General features: G+C 42.8%; 1 protein-coding gene across 1 annotated transcript; it reads right to left on the bottom strand.

Annotated features, from left to right (window-relative positions):
- Positions 1-10,650: 10,650 nt before the first annotated feature.
- Positions 10,651-20,081, bottom strand: ACTA2 (actin alpha 2, smooth muscle). Its single transcript, XM_075612888.1, has 9 exons — positions 19,927-20,081; positions 17,609-17,774; positions 15,694-15,822; positions 14,280-14,390; positions 13,748-13,832; positions 13,481-13,642; positions 12,679-12,870; positions 11,816-11,997; positions 10,651-10,973 (listed from the first exon to the last, which is right to left on the bottom strand). Exons 2-9 carry the CDS (start codon positions 17,735-17,737, stop codon positions 10,830-10,832), a joined length of 1,134 nt encoding a protein of 377 aa, XP_075469003.1. The 5' UTR covers positions 17,738-17,774; positions 19,927-20,081; the 3' UTR covers positions 10,651-10,829.
- Between the last annotated feature and the right edge of the window lie 913 nt (positions 20,082-20,994).

Below are 20,994 nucleotides of genomic sequence, written 5' to 3'. Positions count from 1 at the left end.
TATTGGCCCTCTTCCTTCCCCCCCTTTTTTCTTTTCCACTCTTTTAAACAGTGGGAGGTGGTCAGGTGGGGCTGTCCATTTAAAAAAAAAAAAAAAAAATATAATAATAATGAAATAAATAAATAAAAATGTATATTAAAAAAAAAAAAAAAAAAAGGTTTAAAAAAAAAAAAAAAAAAAAAAAAGCCTTTTGAGGTTGGTCTTGGTTGTGGTTAATGGAAGACAATGCTAAGGTTTTTGATGTCATGGGTGACACCATACCTAAAAAAAAATAAAAAAAAAATGACAGCAATGGTTGGTTGGATGTTAGCGCTAATGGATGGAGGTGGGGGGTGTTAAGGTGCTAAAGATATAAGCATTAATGCGGGAATTTTATGTTATTACAGCTTTAGAGCGGTTTCTAAGTCTATTCAAGTGAACTGGTTTTCGTGAAGATCGGCCAGGCAAGAGTTCAAGAGTAGTTTGCTGGCAGGATTTAGGTGGTGGAATTAAACCAGTGTTTGACGAGCCATTGGATAAAATTACAGCGTTAGTAGCGATGTCCTTTCAGGTCAGCACCATGCAGCTTTTGGCGGAGGCGCACAACCATGAGTAAGGATGGTTTCAAAAACAGATGTGTGCACTAGTGCTGAAAGCTGGGAGTGATCAAGGAAGTTTGGGCAGTCGTGAAAACGCGAGAGGACAGGGCGGTTCCCATGCTACCTGCGCTGAGGCGTGGCCATCATCAAGTGATGAAGGGGGTCCTAGTTACGGAGCACGGGAGGCGTTGGTGGTGCAGAAGGGTATGTCATGGCGGAGTTTTTGGAAATCACAGCCTATTTGGTTGAAGGCTGGGTGACTTTTGGGAGGAGCCTGGGTGATGGGTCCCCATATGAACAGGTGTGGGACATTGGGTCCCTGGAAAAAACAGGGGTGGGACATGGGTTTCCACGAAAACAGGTGTGGGACATGGGTCCCCACGAAAACAGGTGTGGGACATGGGCCCCTGGAAAAAACAGGGGTGGGACATGGGTCCCCACAAAAACAGGGGTGGGACATGGGCCCCTGGAAAAAACAGGGGTGGGACATGGGTCCCCACAAAAACAGGTGTGGGACATGGGCCCCTGGAAAAAACAGGTGTGGGACATGGGTCCCTACAAAAACAAGTGTTGGACATGGGTCCCCACGAAAACAGGTGTGGGACATGGGTCCCTACAAAAACAAGTGTTGGACATGGGTCCCCACGAAAACAGGTGTGGGACATGGGCCCCTGGAAAAAACAGGGGTGGGACATGGGTCCCCACAAAAACAGGTGTGGGACATGGGTCCCCACAAAAACAGGTGTGGGACATGGGTCCCCACAAAAACAGGGGTGGGACATGGGCCCCTGGAAAAACAGGTGTGGGACATGGGTCCCCACAAAAACAGGTGTGGGACATGGGCCCCTGGAAAAAACAGGGGTGGGACATGGGTCTCCACAAAAACAGGTGTGGGACATGGGTCCCCACAAAAACAGGTGTGGGACATGGGCCCCTGGAAAAACAGGGGTGGGACATGGGTCCCTGAAAAAAAAAAAAAAAAAAAAAACAAGGGTGGGACATGGGTCCCTGGAAAAACAGGGGTGGGACATGGGTCCCAACCTTAAAAAAAAACAAAAAAAAAAAAAAACAAGAGCATGGATGGAGGCGAGCAGTAGGTGGCTAAGTGTTCCCTTTCTCCCCTAAAAAAAAAAAAAAAAAGAGGGGGATTTTGGGAGGGGGCCGACATGCTCGCCATAGCCGGTTACTGGTGAAAGGAAGGCTGGAAAAGGATGGTTGGTAATAAAAAATAAAAAAATAAATAAATTAAAAAAAAAAAAAAAAAAAAAAAAGGTTGGGGGGTTTGGTCCCAGCCTAGAAGAGAACGTAGGTAAAGGATTGGTCCTTTTAAAAAAAAAAAAAAAAAAAAAAAAAAAATAAGAGTTTATTCAGGAATGAAGGTTAGCTTAATTGGGGGTTTAATATTTGCTTCCTCATTTACAGGTAAATCTGGAACGGCCGGGACGCGGTCGACCTCGCTTCGTGGCGCTGGTACGTCGTCCACGGCTCGCAAGCGGTCCGGGCCTCGGGTTGAGCTTGCTGTCAGAGGCTTAGAGGACAAGAGTCTTGGGGCAGGTCCCGACAGGCGGTTCAAAACACCGCCGGGGACTGGGGCATCGAAGGGTAAGCGAAAAAGAGTTGCTTGTTTGGGAAATAAGAGTGTTACCTTGCCGGGCATTGTTAGCTCCCCTGGGCCACAGGTGTTGGAGTTGGGGTTAGCGGGCGATGCTGAGGCAAGAATGATTAGTGCGGTGGTTAAGGGCGTTCAGTTAGCTATATTGCCGATGACAACGTTATTATCCACTAAGCAAGCAGTGGAGGCATGCAAGTCAAGTGAGCGGCAGGGGGGGTCAGATTCAGTGCTTGACGGGGGGAGCAACCGTGGAACAGTTGGTGGAGAGTTGGCTCAGGTGTCTTTGGGTGTGGAGAGGATGTGGAAAAGCGTCTTTTTCCTCGCACGTTCAGTAATTGGTCGCAGGCATTTGGGATTTTGGCGGGCGTTGCGGGGGAAAAGGATCCGCATTTATGCTCGGCGCTTTTTAAGTATTCAGGATACGATTAGAAAAGCGTTTCAGAAACACGGGGGGTCGTCCTTTCGTGGGTCAAATAGCCTCAAAGGGGTCTGGCGGGAGCATTTTCAGGTGCGCACATCAGGGAGAGGGCGTGCAGGTGGGAAGCAGTCGGGGGTATGTTGGCGTTACAACGAGTCAAGATGCAATTTTGAGAATTGTAGATTCTAACATACTTGCACTGGGTGCGGGGGTCAGCATCCCAAATCAAAGTGCTTTAAGAAAGATAGTAAGGGTTTCAAGGGAGCAGGACAGCAGGCTGTTCAGGAAGGCGGGAACGCCAGTTTCAGCAGAGGCAATGGCGCCTTGGCTGGAAAAATACCCCAATAGATGGGCAGCTAGCTTATTACGAGAGGGGTTTAAGGAAAGATTCAGGATCCCCTTTGAGTATCAGGAGGGATCGGGGGGCGAGAGGAATTTGAAGACGGTCAGGTTGAATGGGGATGTGGCAAAAGAAAAAATTGATAAAGAGATTGAGTAGGGCAGAATGGCGGGTCCTTTCCTTTCCTGGCCCCTGAAAAATCTTAGGGTGTCACCATTGGGAGTGGTTCCGAAAAAGGAGGCGGGGGCTTTCAGGTTAATTCAACATCTGTCTTACCCGAAAGGGTCGTCAGTTAATGATGGGATAGATAGGGACTTATGCTCCGTAAGCTACGCCACTTTTGATCAAGCGGCGGCTTTGGTGGGAAGGATGGGGCAGGGGGCATTGATGGCGAAGGGAGACGTTAAGTCAGCTTTCAGACTCTTGCCGGTACATCCAGATTGTTTTCATTTATTGGGCTGTATGTTGGAAGGGCGTTATTTTGTTGACCTTTGTTTACCTATGGGTTGTGCATTGTCTTGTTTTTATTTTGAAACATTCAGCACATTTTTGGAGTGGGTGGTCCGCAAAAGGGTGCAGGCAGCAGGGATCATACATTATTTGGATGATTTCCTTTTCGTTGGTCCGCAGGGGTCTGATTTGTGCGCAAGGTGGCTTTTTCATTTTTCAGCCATGGCGCGCGAATTTGGGGTTCCTTTGGCGAATGAAAAAACAGTGGCACCCACGACCACTCTCAGTTTTCTGGGCATAGTAATTGATTCAGTGAACAGGGAATATAGGTTACCTCCTGAGAAGTTAGTTGTTTTGGAGAGTATGATAAAGGATTTCATGCTTCTTAGGAAGGCCTCATTAAGACAGTTTCAGGTTTTGATGGGCCATTTGGTGTTTGCAGCTCGCATTATGCCTGTGGGAAGGGTGTTTTCCAGGCGCTTGTCAGCAGCTACAGCGGGGGTAAGGCGTCCCAACCATTTCATTCGGGTCACAACAGATATTCGGAAGGATTTGGCGGTGTGGCAAGAATTCTTACAGAGTTACAACGGAAGGACGTTGTGGAGGGGGCGTCCAGCGCGGAACGATGAGCTGCAGCTATTTACGGATGCGGCTGGGTCAGTAGGGTTTGGTGCATATTTTAATGGAGCTTGGTGTGCGGAGGAATGGCCAGAGCATTGGCGAGGGACTCAGCTTATCAGGAATCTGACATTTTTGGAACTTTTCCCTTTACTAGTGGCTGTACATCTTTGGGGGGACAAGTTTGCTAACAGGGAGGTGACGTTTTGGTCCGACAACTTGGGTGTGGTGGAGGCTGTGAATAATTTTGGTTCACGGTCCCCACCAGTGTTGGTTCTGTTGAGGCATTTTGTGTTACGGTGTTTACAGCTTAATATAGGTTTCAAGGCTAGGCATGTTCCTGGGGTGGAGAACAACATTGCTGATGCATTATCACGTTTGCAGATGGAGCTGTTTCGGAGGTTGGCACCGGGGGCGGAGACCCAGGGCGAACGGTGCCCAGCAGTCTTGTGGGATCTGGTAACGGAGGTGTGATTGATTTAATCAAGGCGTCTCTCGCCCCGGGTACGTGGGGTGCTTATGTGGCTGCTTGGCGAGAATTTCGGGAGGCGGAAAGGTTGGCTGGAGAAAAGATCTTGGAGGTAGACATTTTGCTGGGTCACATGATGAGTTTGAGGGAAAAGGGTTTAGCTGGTGGATCCATAGGGAGAAAGATGGCGGGTATATCGTTCTTCCTTAGGCTGAATGGTAGGGTTGATGTGTCCAAGTGTTTTGTGGTAAGGAAGGTGCTAGCAGGCATGGTTAAAGGGATAACTAGCAGGGATGGCAGAAGACCAGTGACGCCGGTAATTTTGGAAGGTTTGTTGCGGGCCACAGATGTGGTATGCTCTTCCAGTTTTGAGGCAGTACTTTTTAAGGTCACATTCATCATAGCATTTTTTGCAGCTCTGCGAGCAGGTGAATTGGTTTGTGTATCCAAGAAAGGAGGGGGTGGCTTGCAGCGGGCTGACGTAAGTTTAGGAGAAGGTTTGGTGAGGTTGCTGGTACAGAGGTCTAAAACGGATCAGAAAGGAAATGGAGCGTGGATCTTGTTGAAGGGCTTGCCTGGAAGTGTGGTGTGCCCAGCAAAAGCGTTGGACGATTATTTGGCCATTAGGCCAGAACAAGGGGGTCCACTGTTAGTGCACCAGAACGGGGGGGCATTGTCTAGGTTTCAATATTTGCGGGTCTTTCGGATGTGTCTCAAGCAGCAAGGGTTAGAAGGGGGGCAGTATGGAACGCATTCTTTTCGCATTGGGGCAGCGACGGAAGCAGCACGCGTTGGGCTCGCGGTAGCAAAGATACGGAGGATTGGGCGCTGGAAGTCAGACAGTTACCGGACATACATCAGGCCGGATTTGGTAGGGGAGAATGTTGCGCTAGATTAAACACTTTGCCGTTGTTTTTCTTTTTTCCCACCATGTTTTTGCCTCCTCAGATTTCGTGGTAATTTGGATCGTGGGAGATTCAATGGTACACTGGGCGGGGAAGAGGGCGAATTGGCGCCCCTACGGAAAGAATTTAGGGTTGAGTATGGAGCAGGTGGAGATAACGTGGTGGGGGATGAGAGGGATGCGGTGGGGACGGCTTTTTCCGCTGTTAATTTCTAGGGCCAGGGGTAGGAGGGCACCGGATATCATCATTATTCATGTTGGGGGTAATGATGTGGCAAAATTGCGGTCGATTGATTTATTTCAGCAGATTAAGCAAGATTTGGCGCGCATGTTAACGTTTTGGCCAGGGGTGCAATTAGTTTGGTCCGAGATAATATGCAGGTTGGTTTGGAAAGGTGCGCGTATCCCGGGGAGAGTTAACAAGACGAGGAAGAGGTTAAACAGGAAGGTGGGGAATTTCGTGGTTCAATGTGGGGGTTGGGTCATTCGTCACCCGCAGTTTAGTTTTAAATTGGGTGGATGGTTTAGGGAAGATGGGGTACAGTTGTCGGATGTCGGGGTGGACATGTTTAATAATGAGTTACAGGAAGGTTTGGAAGAGGTCATAAGGGGTATGGCGGTACGGGTCTGATTTAAGGGGGTTAAACAGGCCCGTTGGGGGGGGTAGGTGCATGTCCCCCAGAAGTGGCTCGGGGCTGGTTATCGGGGGGTTTTGAAGCGAGGGGGCAGGTCACCGGGACGTACTTCCGGGTGCCCCCTTTGCGTTGCACAGCTCTGAGCATTCTGGCGCGGACAGGTGGTACGCTATCCCCATTGGTGTTAATAAATAAGCCGCGGCCTTTTACCTCCATATATGTGTCCTCTTGTTATTTGTATGTCTTTATGTAGAGGGTTTTTATGAGAGGGGGGGGGAAGCTCGCGCCTCCTTGGTCAAATAATTCTATCAACTGAATTCTTCTTAACATATTACTGTAGGTACTTTAGAAAATGTACAGTATGTGTCTTTCCTCACTTGGGTACAGTATATTTTCCAGACTGACAGTTAAGGCACTATTGCAGTATTTGCCCTGTATTGCTTTGGTATTGGCATGACGGGTGACTTTTTTTTAAACTGCTGCATTGGAGTCACATCACGATAGCACCTGTGTAGGTTAGCTGTTTTACAATGATACATTATTCGTTTCTGAAAAGTACAGTATACTCGGTGACTATAACGTATAAAGAGATTTAGGTCTTCCAGTAATAGCACAAAGGATTTAAGCGACTTTCATCAGGGTGTCCAACTACTGGCTACAACATGGAAGGACAAGAACCCTTAGAACAGGTTGCCACGTCAGACTCCAAGATGACATATTGTTTTTTTATTATAAGACTGTAAAACTATTATTTTTAGAACAGCGGTACGCACACTGGGGGGCGCGGGAGATTTGTCTGGCTGTTGCAGAGGCCCCGCGCTCTTCCCCCAGGCATTTAAATTAATGCCGGGGGATCGCGCGAGGCCCCTGCAACAGGAAACTTACCTGGAATCAGACGCGTCTCCATGGCAACACAGTGTCAAATGACGCTGCAGCATCATGTGACGTCGCTGGCGTCAAATGATGCAGTGGGTCACGTGACACAGGCGCGTCATTTGACGCCTCTAGAAGGTAGGAGAGGGTGCGCAAGACCGTGGGAGGCCTGGCAAAGGGGCGCCGCTTTAACAGTTTGCGCTCCCCTGATTTAGAATATGTGTCACTGTGCTCTAAACTGCTTACTATGCCTGCGTTGGCAAGTGATGCAGCCAGTGGTTATATGAAGTAGCAGAAGCGTATTGATTTAAATGTTGTTGTAATGGTTTGTGTATCTCATTTTCTTGCCACCATCGCTGCACCCTGTTTAACTCCTTTAAACTGAGGTAACCCCTTTCTGCTAAGGAAAAGTAAAATGTAGGCTTTCCGGAAAAAAAAGATATTTGATGTCAACATTAAGATTATTCTGTGACTTGTCATATTTAACAGTAAACAAAAGCCCCAATGCACATCCAGTGTGACATTTAGTTCATTACTATGTTTTTCTTCTCCTACATATGGGTCAGTTAGGTCAATCATTTTGAAGCCTGCAATGAAGTCCAGGTCAGCAGGTCCTACGCTACCAATTTCATGCTGTCTTTTGTATTCCTTCCACTCCTTTCTCACTTTCCCGGTAGCACTCCAATTGACACAAAGTAATATATATATGTGTGTGTGTGTATGTAACCCCCTTTTTTGGGAGTTGGTATGTTCCACTAACGGGTTAACAGTATGATCAACTACAGTATAACTAGTTCTCATCACAGGCGGGCGTTACCGGGCAGAGAACTCTAGCCACGCCCGTATTCTAGAAAGTATTGGACCTGTCCCATAAAGTAAGGGATTAGCGCCCCTCCCACGGTAGGCATGGGAACAGGTGATGTCATCAGGGCGTATAAGTGGGAGGGGGAATAACTCTGCCCTCAGACCCCTGGAGGAGAGACAGTGGAGGGGCCTCACCTGTATATACTGTGGCAATGTAAATATATCGCTGCCCTTTTCTTTTCTTTATAGATACGGAAGCAACCTTTGACGTTAGACTCCTTAGAGTATTTATTTATACAATGTTTTACCAGGAAGTAATACATTTAGAGTTACCTCTTGTTTTCAAGTATGTCCTGGGCACAGAGTATGGAAGCATAGAAGTACGGGCTCCCAGAGGGGAGGCCTGTGTCTCCTAGGGATGGCCCAACCGGTAGCCCTGAGACCTGATAGAGCAGCAGTCAGAAGCCTGTAGGCATATCCCTGTGGTGAGCATCCCCAAGGGAATGAGGTAGGACTGTACCAGTGAACCATGACACCCCCCTCACCCCCCAGCGAGGAAGCATAGCAGATGGGCAGAGTAATACAGAGTGCAAGTGACCAGTCACCTCCAAAAGAAATATACAGGGTGGCCAAAAGGGATCCTGAAAAGAACTGTTATAAAGTACCTCAGAGAGTTACCATTCTTGTATGTTCATGCAACTGGTCAAGGGATATGTCTCTTCAGGGATGCAGTAATGCACCTGGAGAAGAAGTTGTAACTAAAGAATTATAAATAAAGCCTGTACTTTTCGTAACTACAAAGTTCCTGGTGCCCATCTTTACCATCTGCATAAATGTCCAGCCTGTTCGAATCAGCACCCCTGACAAATACAATACTCACTGAGCAGCCAATTGTACCTACAGTATATTTGTGTACCCTCCCTAGGAGCCAGGCAGGGAGGGTTGCATACATATATATGTAACACAGTTTCCCCCCCTCTCTGGAAGATGTACCTCTGGTTACTGCTGTTGTGGTGCGTGCCATACCTGTGAGAGTCCAGGAGAGCTGAGTGTTCTGCGATGTAGTGGGGAATAGGACAGGCGTTTAATGATCTTGATGTTCATCTCATGGTGTCAGCACCTCCAGCTCCAGGATTCCTAGAGACAGTCCCCACCAGAGCAGACTTCTCCCACACCCCTGCCCAATAAACTGAAAACTCAGGCAGGGGGTATATAAAACAAAAGGGCTATATTCGCAGTCACTGTAGATGGTATACACAGTGGATGCAGGGGTCACAGAGGATTCCAGGCCTCTGGATGGTGCTCGGCTCTGTGATATTCTTGAGGCCTCTGATCTTTCAGGACCCAGTCAGCCCAGGAGGACTGACTGGCCTGCTCACTCCCAGCCGGGAGGAGCTTGACTCCTTGCTTCCTCACCCCAGGAGGGAGGAAGCTGGACTAACTACAATTTGGCACTTCCTCTCTGATGCACCAGAAGGGGAGGGCACAAGGTCTGTACCACTATTAGCTGTACACAGACCCTTGCGGCTCCACCTCTTCTGTCTGAGAGTCAGCATGAGGGGGGTGGCAATGCCCCAGGATTACCTGCCACAGCCTGTAGCTACTGGGGCTTACATGACAGGAAGCAGAGAGGCAATCTGGGCCAGCCATGTTACATATAATACTAGCGGAATTACCCGGGGGGGGGGGTGTTATTCAAAGTAGGGCAAGTTCAAGCTAATTCTTGAAGCTCTGGCAGCACAACTGTGTGACCCCTACATTCCCCAACAAACATATTTTGGACCATGCTCTTGGCCTCCCTCACCCCCCTCTCCCTATAACAACCACCCCTCTCCTCCTTGCTCATTGTCCTGGGATGCCAGTCTCCATCCACAATTTCTCTAAGCAAGTCGGCCACTGGCTGTTGTACCTGGTAGGCTATATATCTGGCATGTGACCTCTTATACAGCTAAACCTTTATATGGAAACATACTAAGATATATATATATATATATATATAAAAATAAATATAAATATATATATATATATATACACCTGTGACTTTCCTTTTGATCCTATTAGATAGCATGCCAAGTTTGGTGGCTCTAGGATTAAGAGTGTGGATTTGTATAGCCGGACAAACAAACATGCAGATTGTGCATCTGGGTTTTGAGCTTGGTAAGATTGTGTGTGTCCTATTTGTTATATATAAATCCCAATAACTGAATCTTATTGACAGTTTGCATTAGTAGCTGTGGCATAATACTGTATCTATTGTATATCTCCAAATGTTTGTCTGTGTGTCATTATGCACACCCAAACTATAAGACCTTGAACAGCCACACTAGGACGGATTACTTAATGTATCAAAGTAAGGCGACGTGTCATGGTTCGGATCCTCTCAAACACTCCAAAGGTTCCATGTGGAACCACAGCTACTGTATATGTTGGAAAGCTGTGTCAGTTCGTTATGTATTTGGACACCGCTTAAGATATTGTAACCACATTTTGCATGATGGTTTCTGAGATCAAGGAGCAGGTTTTATGTTTGTTTGGAGACAATCATTTTTTTTAGTTCTATGAGTTATTACAATTTTTTTAAGCAAGTCAGCCACTGGGTGTTATACCAGGTACGCTATATATCTGGCACGTGACCTTATAATGTGAGTTGGATAGCTATGAAGTTTACACAGAAAGCAGACGAAGAAAGACAGAAAGTCAGTTGGCACGTGAGGAGAAAGTAAGAAGGCTGCAGAGGGGAGAGAGATGGAAAGAATTGAGGACATCATAAGGTAATTAAAAGAAAGTGATGGGAGGGAGAGAAATGGGGAAGGGGGGGGCTGTGGTTGGTTTCTTGGCATTCCTGAGCAACACTGGGTACTTTCAGTTAGTGTGTGTGTGTGTGTGTGTATGTGTATAGCCCACAAGGGGGAGCTCTAAGCCAGCATGTTTTATGAAATAAACAACGTGTTACTGGTAGCATAATTAAGCTTTAATTAAAACAAAAAAAAAAAAATACCTTATATCCAATCCGAACCTAAGACATATTTTGGAATGAAACGGTGGGCATGTACTTAATTTGTAAGTAAACTCACAGTTATATGTTGGAATTGAAAATAATATATAAAAGGAAAGGAAGTTTTTGTTTTTTAAAAGCATTTGCGGTGAACAATGGATGGGCCGGCTTCATCGTATTCTGGTTTGCTGATCCACATCTGCTGGAAGGTAGACAGAGAAGCAAGGATAGATCCACCAATCCAGACAGAGTACTTGCGTTCGGGAGGAGCGATGATCTAGTTAAATGGGACAATGGAAATCGGTGAGAAAAGTACCGTCAACAATCTTTTTCTTCTTCTGCAGCTTGCTTTGCCTACTTATTCTACATGTAAATACTTTCTTTTTAAAAACTGAAGAAAATCTTTAGCTGATAATATAAGAAACAAAATGTCATTTTGGATACTGATTAAAGCTTGAGAAAATGATGTACATGTAACTCAGATGTGTGAGACAGTGTGTGGAAAGAGACACTAACAGGGCTATAGCAAAACAAAAGTGCTTTAAACAATAACTGTTTAAATGTGATTAGAATGAGCTCTTCCTTGGCTTTCTGTCATTGCAGCAGGCCGCCTCGGGTCGGGTTGTTCTCCACCTCTTATGGACGCCACTGACTATGGGCACTGAACTTGAATATTGTTCTTGGGATCTAGCACTCATTGCAACAACAGACTTCTTGAATATATTATTTGTTACTTTCACGTGTTGTGTACATAACACTGCCCGTAGAAATGTTTAACATGTAGTGTAAAAGAGTCGCCTCAAAGAATCACTTACACATTATGGCTCATATTTAACGTGCTGCGCTGATTCCTTCCCTGTGTTGTAGAAGATATCAGACCCATTAATTTGAGTGGAGCTGAAATCTTCTTGAGCACAGGGAAGCAGTTTCACCGCATATTGAATAAGAGCCTATGGATGGTATTGTTTTTGAAGCGGATAAACTTGTTCTGATGTTGTTTTGGGCTGTGTAAGATTTTCAAGAGTATCAACTTGTATATGGAATATATAATAGCTTTAAATGTATGTACCTTTTATCTGTGTTTATATGGATGCTATATAGAACTACGATAACATTTACCTTAATTTTCATTGTGCTGGGGGCCAAAGCGGTAATTTCCTTTTGCATTCTATCAGCAATGCCGGGGTACATGGTGGTACCTCCAGACAGTACGTTGTTGGCATAGAGATCCTTTCTGATATCAATGTCACATTTCATGATGCTGTTGTAAGTTGTTTCATGGATACCAGCAGATTCCATTCCTGTATAATACAAATGATTTAGGGCTCGAAGATTCGAGTGCATAATAATGGTTGTGAATATCAGCTTCGTTATAGAACAAAGTTTGTCTTGTTTTTTGATGACTCCGCTTTCTCAGTTCAATGCACAGTGTATGGCTCATCTATCTGATTTGTCCCAAAAGCTTTCCTTTTTCTTAATTATTTAGCAGAAAAAAAAAGGTGAGGAAAAGTCTTGTGGCTAGAAAGCTCACATGCAACCGCATCTATACTCCAAGAAAAAGTATTGCAGCATTTACATTATCCAGTGTGCTGTAAGAACAATATAGCTACTAGAACTCTGCTGTATTCACTGATGGAGTGGCCAAGTAAAGAAACGCGTTGGGAGTGAATGGCAAGACGCTTCTTAGAACTCTGCTGTACTTCTGTCAAATTAATATTTTGACATCTATTAATAATAATTGGCAGATAAAGCACAAAACTACAGGTAGTTAATAGCAGTGAATTACTATTCATGCAGAGGAAGAGCATGTCCCAATAAAACACATTATTCTGATTTATTAAACCTGCATTACTGTATGTACACTGTCATTTAGCTTGCATGGACAACCCAACTAAACTTATTTGGCTTGGTTATGATGGTTTTAAACTGCAGAAGGTGTATTATTGTAGCTACTGTCGTAACATGGCAGTACATGAACCCACCAATGAAGGATGGCTGGAAGAGAGTCTCAGGGCAGCGGAAACGCTCATTGCCGATGGTAATGACCTGACCGTCCGGAAGTTCATAGCTCTTTTCAAGAGACGAGGAAGAGGCAGCAGTAGACATTTCATTTTCAAAGTCCAGGGCCACGTAGCACAGCTTCTCCTTGATGTCACGGACAATTTCACGCTCGGCTGTTTGCGAGAAACAAAAGAAACGTCATTTTGGAGCTGCATTAAATGTAATAAGGATGCAATATCTGATACACTACCACACACCAAATGCAATGTTTATCAATATAATATACCATTCCCTTGAGGCTTCATTAAAATATCCATATATGTAATGTTTACATTGGAATTATATTGACAGTTTGGAGCTTGTTGGAGTTCATCTGTCACTTGTGGCTTTATATAAAAGGCATTTTTCATCTCGATCACTTTTATATAATAGGTTGTACAAAAGTAACTTCTCTCTCAACTGGAATTGGCCAATTTTCTCTGAAAAACAAAATATTTGCATAGGGCGGTGTTGGTAGAAATGAGACTTATGCTATTCGTGTTGGCATCTTGTGACCTTGGGCAAGTCGCCATACCCCCCTGTCCCTCAGGCACCTAACATACAGTAGGTTGTGAGCTCGTCAGGGCACAGACGGTGCCTGGAAAATGATTTGTTCTGTGAGTTATATTGTAATTGTAAAGCACTCTTAAGTGCCATGGGAGAGGGATACTATATGAAGTAGTTATTATTTCTAACAGCAGTCCGAACGTCTTAAGAGCAATAACAAAACTATATCCATCTTACCAGTAGTTACAAAGGAATAGCCGCGTTCAGTCAAGATCTTCATGAGGTAGTCTGTTAGGTCACGGCCAGCCAGGTCAAGACGCATGATGGCATGAGGGAGGGCGTAGCCTTCATAGATTGGTACATTGTGGGTGACACCATCACCAGAGTCTAGTACGATACCTTTTGAAGAAATATTAAAAGCATTATTAGATCCACATTTCCTTTAAAGGGATGTGTTGCAACTTCTGCAGTAGTAAAAACTAGTAGGCCCTGAAATGTACTTACCAGTAGTCCGGCCAGAAGCATAGAGGGATAGCACCGCCTGAATAGCGACATACATTGCTGGTACATTGAAGGTCTCAAACATTATCTGAAATGCAACAGTACAATGCCATCCATGTTACAGGTCACTTTCTTCTGCATTAGACACTTCTTTGGTAAAACTCAGCATATGGAGTAGCATTGAATTCATAGAATAGTATTTTAGTAGCAGAGATATTAAGGAAGCATTGCTTTAACAAATTGCACTCATTAAAACAATATTTAAAAAATATTCTAACTCTATATGGTCACTATCCCATCACTACATTTGTATTAACATTTGCTACAAGCAATAAATATTTATTGGCTAAACTGTAATATTTATGGTTGAGAAAATAGGCCTGGCAGATTATAAACATTAAAGTGCTGAAAACCTTTATGTTTTTTTTAACATGATTTTGAAACACTATTCCAATATTAGTTATCTGTGGTATCCGTGCAGGAACAGTGAAGTTCAATAGCAAGTCTGTGGAATGTGCATGTGTAACTTTATTACCTGGGTCATTTTTTCTCGGTTGGCTTTGGGATTCAGTGGGGCCTCGGTAAGAAGGGTTGGGTGTTCCTCAGGCGCCACACGCAGTTCATTGTAGAAACTGTGGTGCCAGATCTGACAAGAAACCACGCAATTACCAACAGCCTAAAATGTTGTTCTGTTCAATCCCAGAGTCATTTTATTTGCCAACTGATTGTAGCAACGAGAATGTATTCAGAACACGAAGACGTGTCCATGGATAACGTAAACACATGATCATGCTAGCTTCAATATTTATTTGGAGCGGGAGATACTATAAAATCCCTAAATATAATTTGGGTCAGCATGGTCACTATTCCACTTCACACTCCTTACTTTTTAACTTGGCTCAGCTCTGCTAAAATAAAAAATAAAAAACCATGACAAATGTTTTTGACAATGTTTCCTGGATTATGAATAACTGCCCAGGTAACCCAGTAACTCCGAGATAACAACAGTATAAGGCTGTGTCTCCTAAGCGCGGTCACCGCCGCATAACCAACACGTTGCATATTAATTTTCCTGATTTGCTAAATTTGTACCCCATAGAGATGACGTTAACATTTCTCGGGCATAACGATAGTATTAAGGCTGAAGTCACGAGGTGTTAACTTTTATTCTCCAACCTCTTTTGAGATATCGTATATGGGTTGTTTTTTTGCCTCACTTTATTTTACCGGATGGTAATCCAAATTCTATGTCATTCCCAATATTGTAATCACTGAAATGCTCAGCTATTTTGATCTGCCCTCTTCTCAGCCCCCAAAACGTACAGCTGTAAAGGGCTACAATTATTACCCTTGCAACTAATAGCTACAACCAGTTACTCCTCTTGTAAAAATGTTGTTATGTTTAATTGTGGATGGTGGATTCTGCTGCATTTTATGTACAGTTTATCATTTCTACATGTACAATATAATGGGAGAATTACTTTCAAATGTTTTATGCCTGTAGACTAGTAGTTTGAAAACCTCCTCCGGGCCCTGAGCCAGACTTGGTTTGTCTTTATTTCAATTAGTAGCCGATTCATATCTAGGGGCATTCCCCTGTGTGCAGAGGCATAGGGTTTCCCTAAACCCAGGTGTGGCCAGTGGAAAGATTTGAGAACCTGCCTTAGATCTTTCACACACACTGTATTGAGCATTAACTTTGTTACTTAACATTGAACTTAATGCTTTAAAAGGTACTTGTGCACTCATTGTTAATGTTGCAGCAGCCAGAGTGAAAACAACTTTCTACCTTTCACATAGCTAAAATATGAATATAGAAAGTGGCTATTTTCAGATTGTATGGGTAAGCTATACAAAAGATTAACTAGATACCGTATACTCATGTTATATTGGTAAGCTACAGGAAAGGTAAAAACGATCTATATTCATATTGTATTTGTAAGCTTTACCTTCTCCATATCATCCCAGTTCGTGATGATGCCATGCTCAATGGGGTATTTTAGTGTCAGGATACCTCTCTTGCTTTGAGCTTCATCACCGACGTAACTGTCTTTCTGACCCATACCAACCATCACACCCTAGTTAAAAGAAATACAACAACAATCTTTATTAGTTGGCTAGCATGTTATGTAAATCCTGCTCTGTATGTTCATACTTTGCGGATGGTATATCAAAGTTTCCACGGTGCGTCATACCATTATGGATCATGATGTGATGATGTGATGATGATATGTGATTATATACATATAACTGGTGCACAAATAGTGCATCATAATTGCATCAAACAGTATAAACATATACTTGATGTATGCATACATCAGTTTTGCAGCATGGGGACTTTGATACATAACCTCTTGTTGAGAAAGGAAGATAAACCCTTTCTGAATCCAGAGTGCATAGGAATAACTCCCATATATTACTGACATTAATATAGGTAAATTGCTGGAATGTAGTTAGAAATGGTCATTTCCAATGCTTAACCCCCTTGGTACAGAATGGGTGACAATAGCAAAAACTGGAGGCAGTGCCGGATTAAGACTTCACGAGGCCCTAAAATATGATAAAGATGACGCCCCTATATATATTTAAAATAAATAAATACATTTAAAAAAAAATAACAAATATATATATATATATTTTGTGGGTGGGGTAACTACCGCTAACAACTAAGCTGTTGTGAGTACTCCTCCCAATTGAAAGGTGGTGTCAGAGTCCGTTCCTAGACCTTAAACAAGACAGGGACTGTGGATATGAGGTCGAAGGAAAGAACTAACTAAAACATTATGATGTGCTGGGAAATTTTGTTGACACTGCTGTCAGTCTTTTCTTTACATGACATACTGTAGGTTGCTTTTAATGTACATTCAACTTTTGTTAGTAAAGATTCAATTGGATTTTATACTTGTTACATAGTAGATGAGGTTGAAAAAAGACATATGTCCATCAAGTTCAACCTATGCTAAATTTAGACTACAGTTACTGTACCTATCCTATATTTGTATTTACAGTATCTTGATCCAGAGGAAGGCAAACAAAAACAATGCAGTGAAACATAACCCAATGATGTCTCATAAGGGGAACAATACATTCCTTTCTGGCTCCAAATAATGACAAGCAGATTTCTCCCTAGATCAACATCCTTCCAATGTTTACTTATTTGGTATATCCCATAATACCGTTTTGTTTCTAAAAAGATGTCCAACATTTTTTTTGAAGATAACTATTGTATCCGCCATCATGGTCTCCATGGGTAATGAATTCCATATTTGACATTTGAACTGCCCTTATTGATAAGTAAGGACAAGTAATAATGTCTTATGCATCTTAAGCACACAGTACTGCTATAGTAATTCTTCTCTTTTGTATTGGTTCTTATACGAAAAACATGTAATTATTTATTAGCATTAGTTTATTATTTAATATTATATAGTGGGTTGATGATGTAAAAGTGAACAGTATGTCACGCCCCACTATTACGAATCTTTAAACACCTGATTAACACAATTAATTTATAGTGAAATCATACATATCGTATACCAGTTAGTCGATGTGTGGATAATTTTCCAATAATTTAAATCAACATCCCTGAAATGCGAAGCCATTTTTAGTGGACTGTTAGCCAGGAAGCCATAAAGAAAGTAACTGAATGCAAATTATTAATAGAAATATAATATCTCATTTTATTTCAGAATGACTTGCAATCAAATTATTTGAACAAGAATAATGTAAATGATCTCCATTAGTTCTGGGTTAGTGCACTGATTCTGTTAAAAGTAACCATGATATACGAGTATGGTTCAAAACACTGGTTCTTCTACAAGGGACCATTATACAGGATTACGTTTGTAGGGGGCTTTTTGTTACCTGATGCCTAGGACGACCCACGATGGAAGGGAAAACGGCTCTCGGAGCATCATCCCCAGCGAAGCCAGCCTTACAAAGTCCGGAACCATTGTCGCACACCAGTGCAGTAGTGTCCTCTTCGTCACACATCTTTCTTTTATTTCAGCTTGCTCGAACCCAAAAATATCTAGATAGGAAAGAGACATCGAATATCCTGAATGCCTTTTCTAGATATAAAACAGATCTAGAAGACACAGTCTGGACCATTTATGGGAACGGGCTGTAAGGTGTCTCCTGGCATAGAACCACTTAGTAAATATGGCCTTAATGTTCTTAATCACTTTCTAATTAATTGTGATAAAGTGCATCTATGCTATTTATAGGTACTGCAAATGTTGGTACTAATGTATCTTAAAATGGATAATAGAAGTGATTAAGAATCACGCACCTTATTAACATTTTGATTTAAAGAGGGAAAGATAAAGTCAAATTGTTCCATGTCCATTTGGTTTTGTTACACAGACTTTATTCTACATCAATATAATAGGACAAGGACTGACTTTCGTGCAGCTAGTCTAGTGAAGGGGAACCTAAGCTCATGAGGGATATCCGTGTATCACTGCATTATCTAACCTAGGGATAGAAGCATTTCAGTAGAGCAGACCATTACCGCCAATCTCACATTTTATACACCTGCAAGGTGCCCACGCCCTCCACTGCAGTGGTACCTCCTCGTAGTCAGATATACATCACATACATGTTAATAATTCACCTTATTAGATATGTTGCCAGATATTTTTACCAATGTTATTTACATACATTAACACAGCCAAGGAGCTCAAATATCATTCTTTTGGAAATGGCTAAATATGAAATTATTACTTAGGGTAAAACCTAGAGTAAAATAATTATTAATCCACCATAGATTCACTGCAGATTAAACAATACCCAAAGATATTACATAATACATGTATGTGAATTTGTTATATATATATATATATACATATACATACAATTAGAAAAATGCTGTTGCAGTAACTCACTGTTATGCGTCTAAAACACAATATAAGTAATCACAAAATGTCACTTTCCATCCATCCTTTTATCGGTTCCTTATGTGTATTCTGCTATATTTAGTAAAAAAAAAAAAAAAAGTAATAATGTGAAATAGTTTTTTCGCTCTAAAGCATAAAATAATGTTGTTGAACGTTGTTCTTAATTGTACTTGGTGTTTCATTGCTATTTACTGTCCGTGCTTTTGCTGTTATCCAACTATGAATGAAGTGCCTGGCTCAGAACAAACAATTTCCTAATTAGGAAATAGTCTGTCAAATGTCTGTTTTTGGAATAGAATTCCAGGTCAGGGCTTTCCTTCAAACACCAATTCCAGCTAATGCCGAGCCAAAAATGACTGCTGGGGAGGGGCAGAGAGAGAAGGGGGGGGAGAGAGAGAGGGGGAGAGAAAGATAGAGAAGGGAGGGGGAGAGAGAGAGCTAGAGCTATAATTTACATAGCTAGATCACAGAAAAACCATATTTAGTAATAGATCACCAAACATACTGATACCCCAATCAGAAAGATACTACTGCTCAGTGCTTCAGCTACAGTACCACCTGAGCCACTGTCTCTTACAACATAGGCCTGTAATAGCAATTCCCAGACCACCACAACATTGGAGCTTGAGATAAACACCCATTCCGTTCCCCAGACCTCCCTTGCTTTCCCCAGCGCTTAGCTCTCCTGCATTCTGTAACACTAGTTTGTGCCGACGCACACAGCATGTCAAGTGAAATATAACAACACTGAACCACGTATTCAAACAAACGTTCCAACCTTGCTTTATTGGGTTTCTAAAACTTTAAACATCTTCTTTCAATTTTACTATAGAGGTTGGAAATCTGTACGCTGAGAAAATGTTTCCAAAGTACAAAATAATCGTCATACATGCAGCTCACATTAACATACCGGCAGCATAACGTTATAGGGTTGTTGTTTAAATGAACCCTTTCACTGCCAGGATATATAAAAAAAACCTGTCAAATTATTGCTTTGTCTTGAATGCTCCCTCTGGCATAAAAAGGTGTTAAAACAAAATCCTCTAACTATGTAAACATATTATTCATCATCTCTTGATAAGAGCACAATTATGTGTGGGTACAAATGTAGACTTTTTTTTTTTTCTGGGTGTTAAGATGAGAATTACTTTTATAAGTTGTGAAACACAATAACCAGTTCAGCTAAGCTACTTGTGCTAATGCTATACATTGAATCAGAGCAGACACACACAGTGCTGTAACAGGTACATATGTTAGTCCCCCTAATGATGGAGCATCACTTACCCTGACTGCTTTGCTGGGGTTAGCTGCTCCGGGATGGTGCACTGGGAATCTGGAAGCTGTTTGGCTATATAGCCTCTTGGCCTGTTCTCCTCCCACTAGCTTCCCAAACAAGGAGTACAGACAGACTTCAACCCTATCTCTCACTGTAACACAACCATATAGGGACCTCGACACAAAAACCTCTAATCTGGGTGGATAAGGGCCCTGGGTCTCTTCCATTGCATTCCATTATAGTACTCCAGAAACAGGAGGAGGTTTCTGCTGTGGAATATAAACAAATTAAAAATTCGGGGCAGCTGCTAAAATACACTGACATACTGTACTCTTGACAGTCGGCCCTTGGCATAGAATAAACATACACCAAAAGAAGGCAGATGCTTCTGATATAATGATAAATGTCCCTTTTTCCAAGGTAAATTGTGCAGTGGCAATCTAGGGGTTAATGGAGGAATGTATTTTCCTAAGAGGGTGGGACAAAAAGATTCCAGTACCAGAACATTTGTTTTACCATAGCGGTGGGAGTGTTAACAGTTAACTAATAAGGATAACACATTGGAAAAGGTCAATTTGAATACAGATTATGGGCCTCATGCAGAGAGCATAGAATTTTAAAAATGGCGAATTTCATAAAAAGTAGCTTTTTTGGAGAGTTTTATTCTCCATATGCAGAAAAGTGCGAATTCTGCTATGTTTAACATGGATGCGTGTGGCGAGTTTAAATTGGCGAGATGCGCGCTTCAGAAACGTGTAAAAACAAATTCGCGCCTTTTTTTTCCCCTTTACTATAGGCGGCGAGCGCCATCTTGCCATATTTTCGTGGCGCGGCAAAAATGCGAGAATCGCGCCTTTTTTTGGCACGAACAGCCGCTACTTGCCGTTCGCACCTCTCTGCATTCGGAGAGTTTTAAAAATGGCGCGATGGAGGTTCTCGCCAGCCGCGAGGCGAGTTTTAAACATAGAAATAAAAAAATGGCGCGTTTTTCGCAACTCGCCATTTTATGCCGTTTTCTGAAGGAAATTGAACAAAAAATGGCGAGTTTTGAAATAACGATGCTCTCTGCATGAGGC

This window comes from Ascaphus truei, chromosome 8 (genome assembly GCF_040206685.1).
Source record: "Ascaphus truei isolate aAscTru1 chromosome 8, aAscTru1.hap1, whole genome shotgun sequence".
Classification (NCBI taxonomy): domain Eukaryota; kingdom Metazoa; phylum Chordata; class Amphibia; order Anura; family Ascaphidae; genus Ascaphus; species Ascaphus truei.
The sequence above is the reverse complement of the archived record's forward strand: the minus strand, read 5'-3'. Positions and strand labels throughout refer to the sequence as shown.

Excerpts from the sequence above, each read along its gene's own strand:
- ACTA2 (XM_075612888.1), bottom strand. The coding sequence starts at position 17,737 with ATGTGTGACGAAGAGGACACTACTGCACTGGTGTGCGACAATGGTTCC. Across the intron at positions 15,823-17,608 it reads TGGGTCGTCCTAGGCATCAG|GGTGTGATGGTTGGTATGGG; the intron begins GTAACAAAAAGC and ends TCTTTTAACTAG. Across the intron at positions 12,871-13,480 it reads CTATTCCTTTGTAACTACTG|CCGAGCGTGAAATTGTCCGT; the intron begins GTAAGATGGATA and ends TCTCGCAAACAG.